The sequence below is a fragment of the Schistocerca piceifrons genome, chromosome 6 (assembly GCF_021461385.2).
Source record: "Schistocerca piceifrons isolate TAMUIC-IGC-003096 chromosome 6, iqSchPice1.1, whole genome shotgun sequence".
Taxonomy (NCBI): Eukaryota; Metazoa; Arthropoda; class Insecta; order Orthoptera; family Acrididae; genus Schistocerca; species Schistocerca piceifrons.
Genome location: NC_060143.1, coordinates 358893878 through 358907672, shown reverse-complemented (window position 1 = coordinate 358907672; position 13795 = coordinate 358893878). Strand labels below are relative to the sequence as shown.

At 44.1% G+C, this 13795-nt stretch overlaps 1 protein-coding gene across 1 annotated transcript in view; it reads right to left on the bottom strand.

Moving 5' to 3' along the window:
* LOC124802602 (protein turtle-like) overlaps positions 1-13795 on the bottom strand; it is an 888421-nt gene that overhangs the window by 124207 nt on the left and 750419 nt on the right. Inside the window, exons 8-9 of the mRNA XM_047263481.1 lie at positions 13083-13370; positions 7707-7897 (exon numbers count right to left, since the gene is read on the bottom strand). Of these exons, the coding sequence (XP_047119437.1) occupies positions 7707-7897; positions 13083-13370 (479 nt within the window). The remainder of the gene's footprint in view (positions 1-7706; positions 7898-13082; positions 13371-13795) is intronic.

Below are 13795 nucleotides of genomic sequence, written 5' to 3'. Positions count from 1 at the left end.
CCCGCCTGTGCTTCCATCGACCCGCCAGAGCTCTCGTATGGTAAGTCACATCATCAAACACAGATGATGTGACCCACCGAACGAAAGTGCTGGCAGGTCGATAGACACACAAACATACACACGAAATTCAAGCCCTCACAACAAATGGCCACCCCACCAGGAAAGAGGGAAGGAGAGGGAAAGACGAAAGGATGCGGGCCCCAAGGGAGATGGCAAGGAGTCACTCCAACCCTGGGAGCAGAAAGACCCACCTTAGGGGGAAAGAAGGGGTATACACTCGCACACACACACACACACATCCACCCGCACAAACACAGACACAAGCAGACATTTGTAAAGGCAAAGAGTTTGGGCATATATATATATATATATATATATATATATATATATATATATATATATATATATAAAAAATAGAGGGAAACATTCCACGTGGGAAAAATATATCTAAAAAGAAAGATGATGAAACTTACCAAACAAAAGCGCTGGCAGGTCGATAGACACACAAACATACACACAAAATTCTAGCTTTCGCAACCAATGGTTGCCTCGTCAGGAAAGAGGGAAGGAGAAGGAAAGACAAAAGGATATGGGTTTTAAGGGAGAGGGTAAGGAGTCATTCCAATCCCGGGAGCGGAAAGACTTACCTTAGGGGGAAAAAAGGACAGGTATACACTCGCACACACACACACATCCATCCACACACACACAGACACAAGCAGACATATTTAAAGACAAAGAGTTTGGGCAGAGATGTCAGTCGAGGCGGAAGTGCAGAGGCAAAGATGATGTTGAATGACAGGTGAGGTATGAGTGGCGGCAACTTGAAATTAGCGGAGATTGCGGCCTGGTGGGTAATGGGAAGAGAGGATATATTGAAGAGCAAGTTCCCATCTCTAGAGTTCGCACAGGTTGGTGTTGGTGGGAAGTATCCAGATAACCCGGACGGTGTAACACTGTGCCAAGATGTGCTGGCCGTGCACCAAGGCATGTTTAGCCACAGGGTGATCTTCATTACCAACAAACACTGTCTGCCTGTGTCCATTCATACGAATGGACAGTTTGTTGCTGGTCATTCCCACATAGAATGCATCACAGTGTAGGCAGGTCAGTTGGTAAATCACGTGGGTGCTTTCACATGTGGCTCTGCCTTTGATCGTGTACACTTTCCGGGTTACAGGACTGGAGTAGGTGGTGGTGGGAGGGTGCATGGGACAGGTTTTACACCGGGGGCGGTTACAAGGATCGGAGCCAGGGGGTAGGGAAGGTGGTTTGGGGATTTCATAGGGATGAACTAACAGGTTACGAAGGTTAGGTGGACGGCGGAAAGACACTCTTGGTGGAGTGGGGAGGATTTCATGAAGGATGGATCTCATTTCAGGGCAGGATTTGAGGAAGTCATATCCCTGCAGGAGAGCCACATTCAGAGTCTGGTCCAGTCCCGGAAAGTATCCTGTCACAAGTGGGGCACTTCTGTGGTTCTTCTGTGGGGGATTCTGGGTTTGAGGGAATGAGGAAGTGGCTCTGGTTATTTGCTTCTGTACCAGGTAGTTGCAGGATGCGAAAGCTGTTGTCAGGTTGTTGGTGTAATGGTTCAGGGATTCCGGACTGGAGCAGATTCATTTGCCATGAAGACCTAGGCTGTAGGGAAGGGACCGTTTGATGTGGAATGGGTGGCAGCTATCATAATGGAGGTACTGTTTCTTGTTGGTGGGTTTGATGTGGACGGACGTGTGAAGCTGGCCATTGGACAGGTGGAGGTCAACGTCAAGGAAAGTGGCATGGGATTTGGAGTAGGACCAGGTGAGTCTGATGGAACCAAAGGAGTTGAGGTTGGAGAGGAAATTCTGGAGTTCTTCTTCACTGTGAGTCCAGATCATGAAGATGTCATCAATAAATCTGTACCAAACTTTGGGTTGGCAGGCCTGGGTAACCAAGAAGGCTTCCTCTAAGCGACCCCTGAATAGGTTGGCGTATGAGGGGGCCATCCTGGTACCCATGGCTGTTCCCTTTAATTGTTGGTATGTCTGGCCTTCAAAAGTGAAGAAGTTGTGGGTCAGGATGAAGCTGGCTAAGGTAATGAGGAAAGAGGTTTTAGGTAGGGTGGCAGGTGATCGGCGTGAAAGGAAGTGCTCCATTGCAGCGAGGCCCTGGACATGTGGGATATTTGTGTATAAGGAAGTGGCATCAATGGTTACAAGGATGGTTTCTGGGGATAACACATTGGGTAAGGATTCCAGGCGTTCGAGAAAGTGGTTGGTGTCTTTGATGAAGGATGGGAGACTGCACGTAATGGGTTGAAGGTGTTGATCTACGTAGGCAGAGATACGTTCTGTGGGGGCTTGGTAACCAGCTACAATGGGGCGGCCGGGATGATTGGGTTTGTGAATTTTAGGAAGAAGGTAGAAGGTAGGGGTGCGGAGTGTCGGCTGGGTCAGGAGGTTGATGGAGTCAGGTGAAAGGTTTTGTAGGGGGCCTAAGGTTCTGAGGATTCCTTGAAGCTCCGCCTGGACATCAGGAATGGGATTACCTTGGCAAACTTTGTATGTGGTGTTGTCTGAAAGCTGACGCAGTCCCTCAGCCACATACTCCCGACGATCAAGTACCACGGTCGTGGAACCCTTGTCCGCCGGAAGAATGACGATGGACCGGTCAGCCTTCAGATCACGAATAGCCTGGGCTTCAGCAGTGGTGATGTTGGGAGTAGGATTAAGGTTTTTTAAGAAGGATTGAGAGGCAAGGCTGGAAGTCAGAAATTCCTGGAAGGTTTGGAGAGGGTGATTTTGAGGAAGAGGAGGTGGGTCCCGCTGTGACGGAGGACGGAACTGTTCCAGGCAGGGTTCAATTTGGTTAGTGTTTTGGGGAGTTGGATCATTAGGGGTAGGATTAGGATCATTTTTCTTCGTGGCAAAGTGATACTTCCAGCAGAGAGTACGAGTGTAGGACAGTAAATCTTTGACGAAGGCTGTTTGGTTGAATCTGGGAGTGGGGCTGAAGCTGAGGCCTTTGGATAGGACAGAGGTTTCGGATTGGGAGAGAGGTTTGGAGGAAAGGTTAACTACTGAATTAGGGTGTTGTGGTGCCAGATTGTGTTGATTGGAATTTTGAGGTTTTGGAGGGAGTGGAGCTGGAAGTGGGAGACTGAGTAGATGGGAGAGACTGAGTTTGTGTGCAATGAGAGGTGGTTGAGGTTTGCTGGAAAGGTTGTGAAGGGTGAGTGAGTTGCCTTTCCGGAGGTGGGAAACCAGGAGATTGGATAGTTTTTTTCCCCCTAAGGTAAGTCTTTCCACTCCCGGGATTGGAATGACTCCTTACCCTCTCCCTTAAAACCCATTTCCTTTCGTCTTTCCCTCACCTTCCCTCTTTCCTGATGAGGCAACAGTTTGTTGCGAAAGCTTGAATTTTGTGTGTATGGTTGTGTTAGTTTGTGTGTCTGTCGACCTGCCAGCACTTACATTTGGTAAGTCACATCATCTTTGTTTATAATAGAGGGAAACATTCAACATAGGAAATATAGGTCGACAGACACACAAACAAACACAAACATACACACAAAATTCAAGCTTTCGCAACAAACTGTTGCCTCATCAGGAAAGAGGGAAGGAGAGGGAAAAGACGAAAGGATGTGGGTTTTAATGGAGAGGGTAAGGAGTCATTCCAATCCCAGGAGCGGAAAGACCCACCTTAGGGGGAAAAAAGGACGGGTACACACTCGCACACACACACATATCCATCCACACATATACAGACACAAGCAGACATATTTAAAGACAAAGAGTTTGGGCAGAGATGTCAGTCGAGGCGGAAGTAAAGAGGCAAAGATGTTGTTGAGTGACAGGGGAGGTATGAGTGGCGGCAACTTGAAATTAGCGGAGATTGAGGCCTGGTGGATAACGGGAAGAGAGGATATATTGAAGAACAAGTTCCCATCTCCGGAGTTCGGATAGGTTGGTGTTAGTGGGAAGTATCCAGATAACCCGGACGGTGTAACACTGCGCCAAGATGTGCTGGCCGTGCACCAAGGCACGTTTAGCCACAGGGTGATCCTCATTACCAACAAACACTGTCTGCCTGTGTCCATTCATGCGAATGGACAGTTTGTTGCTGGTCATTCCCACATAGAATGCGTCACAGTGTAGGCAGGTCAGTTGGTAGATCACGTGGGTGCTTTCACACGTGGCTCTGCCTTTGATCGTGTACATTTTCCAGGTTACAGGACTGGAGTAGGTGGTGGTGGGAGGGTCCATGGGACAGGTTTTACACCGGGGGCGGTTACAGGGGTAGGAGCCAGAGGGTAGGGAAGGTGGTTTGGGGATTTCATAGGGATGAACTAACAGGTTACGAAGGTTAGGTGGACAGCGGAAAGACACTCTTGGTGGAGTGGGGAGGATTTCATGAAGGATGGATCTCATTTCAGGGCAGGATTTGAGGAAGTCGTATCCCTGCTGGAGAGCCACATTCAGAATCTGATCCAGTCCCGGAAAGTATCCTGTCACAAAATGGTTCAAATGGCTCTGAGCACTATGGGACTCAACTGCTGAGGTGATTAGTCCCCTAGAACTTAGAACTAGTTAAACCTAACTAACCTAAGGACATCAAAACATCCATGCCCGAGGCAGGATTCGAACCTGCGACCGTAGCGGTCTTGCGGTTCCAGACTGCAGCGCCTTTAACCGCACGGCCACTTCGGCCGGCTATCCTGTCGCAAGTGGGGCACTTTTGTGGTTCTTCTGTGGGAGGTTCTGGGTTTGAGAGGATGAGGAAGTGGCTCTGGTTATTTGCTTCTGTACCAGGTTGGGAGGGTAGTTGCGGGATGCGAAAGCTGTTGTCAGGTTGTTGGTGTAATGCTTCAGGGATTCCGGACTGGAGCAGATTCGTTTGCCACGAAGACCTAGGCTGTAGGGAAGGGACCGTTTGATGTGGAATGGGTGGCAGCTGTCGTAATGGAGGTACTGTTGCTTGTTGGTGGGTTTGATGTGGACGGACGTGTGAAGCTGGCCATTGGACAGGTGGAGGTCAACATCAAGGAAAGTGGCATGGGATTTGGAGTAGGACCAGGTGAGTCTGATGGAACCAAAGGAGTTGAGGTTGGAGAGGAAATTCTGGAGTTCTTCTTCACTGTGAGTTCAGATCATGAAGATGTCATCAATAAATCTGTACCAAACTTTGGGTTGGCAGGCCTGGGTAACCAAAAAGGCTTCCTCTAAGCGACCCATGAATAGGTCATGATTTCTATGTGGGAATGACCAGCAACCAACTGTCTATTCGCATGAATGGACACAGGCAGACAGTGTTTGTTGGTAATGAGGATCACCCTGTGGCTAAACATGCCTTGGTGCATGGCCAGCACATCTTGGCACAGTGTTACACCGTCCGGGTTATCTGGATACTTCCCACGAACACCAACCTGTCAGAACTCCGGAGATGGGAACTTGCCCTCCAGTATATCCTCTCTTCTTGTTATCCGCCAGGCCTCAACCTCCGCTAATTTCACGTTGCCGCCACTCATACCTCACCTGTCTCTCAACAACATCTTTGCCTCTTTACTTCCGCCTCGACTGACATCTCTGCCCAAACTCTTTGCCTTTACAAATGTCTGCTTGTGTCTGTGTATGTGCAGATGGACATGTGAGTGTGTGCGAGTGTATACCTGTCCTTTTTTCCCCCTAAGGTAAGTCTTTCTGCTCCCGGGATTAGAATGACTCCTTACCCTCTCCCTTAAAACCCACATCCTTTCGTCTTTTCCCTCTCCTTCCCTCTTTCCTGATGAAGCAACAGTTGGTTGCGAAAGCTAGAATTTTGTGTGTATGTTTGTGTTCGTTTGTGTGCCTATCGACCTGCCTGCACTTTTGTTTGGTAAGTCTCCTCATCTTTGTTTTTAGATATAATTTTCCCACGTGGAATGCTTCCCCCTCTATATATATATATATATATATATATATATATATATATATATATATATATAACAAAAGCGCTGGCAGGTCGATAGACACACAAACAAACACAAACATACACACAAAATTCAAGCTTTCGCAACAAACTGTTGCCTCATCAGGAAAGAGGGAAGGAGAGGGGAAGACGAAAGGAAGTGGGTTTTAAGGGAGAGGGTAAGGAGTCATTCCAATCCCTGGAGCGGAAAGACTTACCTTAGGGACTCCTTACCCTCTCCCTTAAAACCCACTTCCTTTCGTCTTCCCCTCTCCTTCCCTCTTTCCTGATGAGGCAACAGTTTGTTGCGAAAGCTTGAATTTTGTGTGTATGTTTGTGTTTGTTTGTGTGTCTATCGACCTGCCAGCGCTTTTGTTCAGTAAGTCACCTCATCTTTGTTTTTATATATAATTTTTCCCACGTGGAATGTTTCCTTCCATTATATATATATATATATATATATATATATATATATATATATATATATATATATATATATATATATATATATATATATATATATATATATATATATTTGTGTGTGTGTGTGTGTGAGAGAGAGAGAGAGAGAGAGAGAGAGAGAGAGAGAGAGAGATATCTATTTTACTTTTGATGAAGGCCTTACTGGCTGAAAGCTTTATTTATTTGTGACAGTCTTTTTGTTATGCCTATCTGTGACTCAGCATCTCTGCTATATTGTGAGTGGCAACTTGCCTTTTCATAATATTGTTAAAATTTAGCATTGTCAGTACAAGATATTCCTGCTACCCTTATACAGAAGTCCTTTTAGTTATTGTTATTTATGAATGAGGAAATACTTGTAGCTGCTGTGCAAATTTACCATTAAAATATACAAAAATTTTGCCTGGGGAAAGGTACAACAAATGCTCATACATTAGTGAATGAAGCAATTGGGCTGAAATGATGTCATGCTATATTCTGGCAGCTAGGGGGGGGGGGGGGGGGAGGAGAAGGAGAGTAGTTGGTAGCTGGGGCTGGGTATGATTAACAGTTTTTCCTCTGATACTGAAGAGATTCAATTGGTTAACCAAGAGGAAGATATACTGTACTTCTCAGAATAATTGCTGGCCTTACATATTGAAATGCATGGGCAATGGCCACGGGGAAGGAGGGCGAGGGGAAAGGAGTAATTTCCATAAGTAGATACAAATAAGCCAAGTGCAATGGTGTGAAAAAGTGAAAGATATTTATGGACTAAATGATAACTGTAATTCGAGACACAAAATATTCAGTTATTATGCATGGATGCCTCAAACAAATAAGTTATTGCTCTTTGGATGAACAAACAATTTCTTTCAAGAAGTTAAAAGAAAATGCATTTTGATTATTCCCAGCAGTACCAAACTCAACATGGAAGTGGAAACTAATCTATGTCAACTTAATTGGATATGAAAAACAGGATATAAAGAGGTTGTCTCATCACACAATAAGGCCCATCAACACATATTCTCAAACAACAGTATTAACATTAGCTGCCAAATGGTATATGCAATCAAATGCCAATGTCAAGACTTCAAACACCTTCTTTGAGTAGTGGTAAGACTATGAATTTATTTTAATCTTGACAAGTGTAATGTTATAAAATTGTAGAATAATTAGTAAACAATCTGCATTCAATGACAATCTTGAAATCTCATACTCAATAAATGCAAACACTCTGCAAAGCACATAGTGTACATCATCTGAATATAAGATAAATATTTATTTTTGTCAAAATATAGCTAGTAGAAATTATTTTACATGAAAAGCCTACTTACACGTGTGAACAGTAAGGAACCATTATTCATGATTACAATATCTTTGGTCTGGTATGGTTCCAAGAGGCGTTTATCTTTGGTCCACGTCACGTACTGCAGTGGTGGGTTTGCCTTAATGTAGCACTGAACTACACCGGCCAGTCGAAAGGGCAGGTACTGAACTGTGGGTGTAAAGGTCACCTTTGCTGGGTCTGTTTAAAAAAAATTAATGAAAAGATAATGACTGCAGTCAAATAGGAGACATCTTGCTACATGATATGTCCATTTCATGCAAAGGAATGTTTACAAATTTTTTTCTGCTGCTGTGTTTTCATTAACTTACGGTCATGAGGTGAAGTCAAACATTAAAGTACTTTATACTATTTTAGTTTCCAGTCAAATTACACAGCTCAAAGAATAATTTTGTTTATATAGCCCCCTATCAGTTCTTATTAGATTAAAATACTTGGAAAGAGGAATGTGCCATATGTAAGTCTAGGACAGAATCCCTTAAGGGTCCCATCATATGTGATGGATCGCAGCAATCCATCGACAGGTCCCTTGACCTGCCCTTAAAACACATGTGTGTAACTGCAGAGTGCACTGACTGACTGCTGATTGTTTGTAATTCCAGAGCAATCCAAAGAACACAACAAAAGAATGGTAAACTGATGGTGATAAAAGCGGCAATTGGTCTCTCAGTTCAACCCCACAACCCACGTACACTGATCAGCCTGACTATCTACCCAGTAACTTGTACGTCCACTTTTGGCACAGATGACAGCAGCAACACATTGTAACATGGAAGCCACTTTTTGGAGCTCCAATGTTAGGCGGGTCATGGAACCCCTCAGGAACATAGTGGCTAGGACAGGGAAGAAGTCCAACGTTCACTTGGTGTGCTTGCCGGGGGGCCTTTTCTGGGATGTGGAAAAGGCTCTTCCAGTGGCTATCGAGCATGCGGGGTGCAGCCAACTGCAGACTGTTGGACATGTCAGCACCAACGATGCCAGTCATCGGGGTTTCGAGGAAATCCTTGGGTCCTTTTGACGGCTGGCTAAATTGGCGAAGGTGGCCTCCATCTCTCGAGGAGTGTAGGCCAAGCTGACAATTTGCAGCATCGTATCCAGGATGGACTGGGGTCCTCTGGTTTGTAGTCAAGTGCAAAATCTAAACCAGAAGCTACATCGACTCTGTGACGAAAATGGCTGTACATTCCTCAACCTATGCTATGGGGTGGAAGGTTATAGGACGCCCCCCAATAGATCAGGGGTACACTACACACAGGAAGAAGCTACGTGGATAGCACAGTACATGTGGCATGCACATGGAGGTTTTTTAGATTAGGTTCGTCCCCACGGGAAACAAACCGTTGGTCTGAAAAATTGCCAGTTTGTAACACTGATGTGGATGTGCCAACTGTAAAAAGAGTTAGTTCACCTAAACAGGTCATTCCAAAGGATTTAAATATGCTAAACCTCATGTTAGTAAATTGTCAAAGTGTCTGTAGCAAGATCACCGAGTCACTCTCCGAAATAAACAGTAGTAATGCCAATATTGTATTAGGTACTGAAAGCTGGTTGAAACCAGACATAAATAGCAGTGAAATTTTGAACTTGAATAGGACAATGTTTAGGAAGGATACGACTGATGCTATGGGAGGCAGTGTGTTCATTGCTGTTAAAAGCTGTTTAAATGCAGATGAGATCGATACTGGGTCAGACTGTGGAACAGTCTGGAAAAAGCTGTCAATCACACAAGGAGTGACTGTTGTATTAGGATGTTTTTATAGACCACCAGCATCTGCAACAAACGTCGCAGAACATTTCAGAGAAAGTCTTGAGTACATAGGAAGTAAATATCCAAATTATCCATTACTTATAGGTGGAGACTTTAATCTGGCATCCATTGACTGGGAAAATTACATGTTTATCACAGGTGGCAGAAGCAGAGACTCGTGTGAAGTTATTCTAGGAGTTTACGCATTGACCGGATCTTGGTGTGCATCATGGAAGCAGGTCAGAACAGGGTGGTGCCGGTGCTTGCAGATGAGGCTGGTTCCAAGGTGCATCAGTTGGCAATACATTTTGGAACATGCACACGGGTGTGATTCATTTGACGGAAACTGTGGAGGGCCTGCTGTTTACTATGACATCCAGTGTTCATCTCCTCTTTATAAGACATGGTCCGAGCATGTGTAAGGAGGCTGCAGTGAGGGATTAACACCATCCACACACAGCATTATGTGCATGCATGTTTCCAAGTCATAATCTGCATAGCTGGGTGCTGTACAGTGGCTTGAAGCTTTGCAAGGGCGAATGCATCCTACATGTTACTTCAACTAATGAATGAAGTATGGCTGGTCTTGGTCAGAAGACTGCAGGGAATCCACGTCAAGAAATTCTCCAGGAAAGCGTAGTGCTTCACTGTAGATTAGATCTGCTGATGAGGAACCTATGTCTGGCATGTAAGTGTTTTGGAGAGCCTGTCACCCAATTACTTTCATGACACATCAGTGTTGCTTTAAAGGAAAAGTGCCAACACTCAATCATGCCAGTGCTCACTGGGTCATAACATGTAGTTTTGTGGTGAACAGTGCCATTGAATTTGGTAAATTGGGTGAGCAGATCAGGTTCACGTTGGTGGCCATGGTCTGTTGTGACATGCAGTGGGCAACAAAAGCAAGATACCGGTATCCAATTTGACACAAAGGCAGAGGCTAGAGTTTCTGCTGAAATATTGTCAACTGCTCCTGGCCACTGAGTAAAGCACTCAATAATTTTTGGAGAATAGCGTTGAACATTCAACAGGGGTAGTGGGCTGGTGGGCCGACAAATTCATTATGTATGTGCACAAATCATGAAGTTATGTCAGGGAAGTCTTTCACTGGCACACACACACGGTGGGATACTTTGCTGTGTTGACATTGGATACACATGTGTCCTTTTGTGACAGTTTTTTTGCATTCCAGACTAAACAAATCATTTTGAGACAAAGGCAAAATGGTCTGACAGCAGAGTGATACAAGTTAGACAAGCTGTTGAAGCTTCATGTGCAGAATGTAGTTAGTAAGAAGGGACAAGGCCTTCCACTTGAGATATCACAGTCTAACTTAATGTCTGCTCCAGGAACATTGACTAGCTGCAACTCTAATGTTGACGCTGCATCACTGAGAAGATTCTGGAGCTCCTCACCAGTATGTTGTGCCTTGGTGAGTTACGCAAAATCAGTAGTGCTTGACACACTGTTGATGTGAGAAAGACAGTCGGCTACCACAATGTCAGTACCCAAAATATGCTTGATGTCAGTACTGAGCTAGGAGATAAATTCCAAATGGTTGTATTAATGTGGTGAGCAACGGTTATTTTGTTGAAAGTGTAGGAGAGTGGCTTATGATTCCTGAAGATGATGAACTCTCTGGCTTCTAACTCTGTGTGGAAGTACTTGATTGCCTCACAGATAGTGAGAAGTTCTCGACCACACACACTTCACTTTTGCTGTGATGGTGACAGATTACGTGAATGGAAAGCAAGTGTCTAACATAAATCATCATGTAGTTATAATGCTGCACCAATAGCAGTCTCACTTGCATCTATCACTAAATACAAGGGGTACATCCAGTTCATGTTGTGCCAAGACTGCAGCATTCACTATGCTCTGATTTGTCATTAGGAAGGCACTGTTCGCTGTACTGGAGAATTTCCTTTGGTTTTTGGACCAGCAAATGCCACAGTCAGCGATTCCTATAATTCAGCTGATCATGGCAAATGGCAACAGTAAAAATTCAACATGCCCAAGAAGTGGTGTAATCCCTTAACAGTGGTTGGTTGTGCAATCTTCAGAATGGCTTCTACTTTTTCTGGCAATGGTAGTTAGCCTGAAGAGGAACTCTGTTGGCCTAAAAAGTTAATTTGCAACTGCCCAAATGCACACTTAGCAGTGTTTACAATCAATCCTTGATGTTCTAAGCATTTATAAACTTTGATTAGGTGTTGCTGATGCAGTTCCAAATTGGAGAAAATGGCAAGGATATCATCCAGATAGGTGAAACACAATGGTACAACCTGTAGTACTGAGTCAATAAACCATGACTTTGTAGCAATATGGTGGCCAAATGTCATAAAAAGACTCTCAGATAAACTAAATGGAGTGATGTTGGCTCTTTCAGGGACATCCTCTTCAACACCAGCATTTGTATGGAAGCCTTAGCCCAGTCTAGCACACTAACAGGTTGCACAACATACAGCATAGTTGTGGTCACAACAGGGATGCCTGACTGTGGTGTGCGTACTGTAACACCTTCGGTACACACACCATCAGATTATTTGACTTGTTGCTCTAACAAAGTAGGCGAGTGTCAGCAATATGTCTCGTGGTCTTATCGTGGCGTGTTTATCTTCTGCTGTTAGGTCATTGGCTGCATTACATATTAATACACAGATCGGCGGAAGCAGAATTTGGTCCGTCTCCAAGACAGCGCCATCTCGTAGTGCGGAGAGGGACGAGCGCTGCGCCTGCGCTGTTGTGCTTAGTGGGGCGCGCTCTAGTGGGAAAGTTGTGTACGCGCTGACTACGCGAAACTGTGTACACAACATGGACAATGGCCTGACACTGTCTGATCCTTAAGTGCCCATAGCCACTGCACAGGTGCCATGCACCATGCTTACTTAGGCACAAGTTGGAGAAGAGATGATCATGGGCTACTTGACAAGCAAATAATGCCTTCCTTGAGCAAGGAATCAAATTCTACAGTCTAGGTCTACATGAGGTAGGCGGGCCATTAGTAGCCTTAATATGACCGGTTGTAAATCTTATGTCTGGAACTGTTTTAACTGTCAATGCATTTAAACATAAAAGTATCTTTAAAGAAACTAGCAGCCAGTAATAATTTTAGACAGTAGATGAGTATTACTTTTGATCTAATGTCTGACTGAATATTAAGTAAAATGATTTTTTTTGTAAAACAAAAGTAGTGAGCTGCATTTTTGCATTTGTGTGTGTGTGTGGGAGGGGGGGGAGGGGGGGGGAGGGGGGGGGGCGCACGCGCGCGCGTAGCAACTTACCTTCTCATAACATTATTACATTCCATCTTGGATTTTCCATTGTTTAAAAATAGTAAAATGATGTCCATGTATAGATTAAACGAACAGAAAAGAAAAGAAAATTTATATATTCATTAAAATAATTTAACAATGACTCAATGTTAAAGGTGTATTGACAGAAACGTTTCTGTCCTGCATTTCACAGTTTTCACACTTCATGCTTTTTTTGCATATATAACATTTATTGATAGTCATAAAAACATTATTATTATTATTATTATTATTATTATTAAATACAAAAACTGTTTCACATAACTTACGAAAATGCATTAAAGTTTCAAATTTGCATACTCACATTCTACATTTAGAAATGCTGAGGCAGTCTGTGGTTCTCCGATACCATTGGTCACCTCACACATGAACTGCCCAGAGTCATCTGCAGCAACGGGATTTATAACTAAAGATCCATCCCGCTTCACAGTGACACGCGTCTCGAGGGAAGACACTTCTTTAATGGGAACTCCTTCTCTATACCACCGTACTGTCACATTGCCCGGCAATGCCTTTGCTTCACATGAGAATTGGACTTTCTCACCTTCCATCTTAGTTTGGTTTGAAGGAGGGACCATAATCACAGCCCCACCTAAAAAAACAAAGAATATCAGTATATGAATAGCACTAATGGTATTAACATATTTCAACCTAAATAAATGAAAACAATTCATAATAGGATATTACAAGAATCTCGGAAATGAAAATGAGAAACACTAAAACAAAGGAAGTGTGGCCATGGTGGTCAAATACGTAGAGCACTAGACTCCAGTTCTGAAGGTCCTAGGTTCAATTGTAGATAAGGGCAGTCATTATTCCTTGTTCCAGTCCCTTGAGGGCAGCCCAACGTCCACTCAGCCTGTTACCAAATGAGTAATGGGGATCTTTCCAGGAGTAAAAGGCAGCCCTGACAATGGGCCCACAACCCTTCTCCTCCCTCTGTATACAACCATCAAGCTGGAGTAACAAGAAACGTGAGCCATCCCAACAGCTGAATTTTTTTCATTGATTACGGCC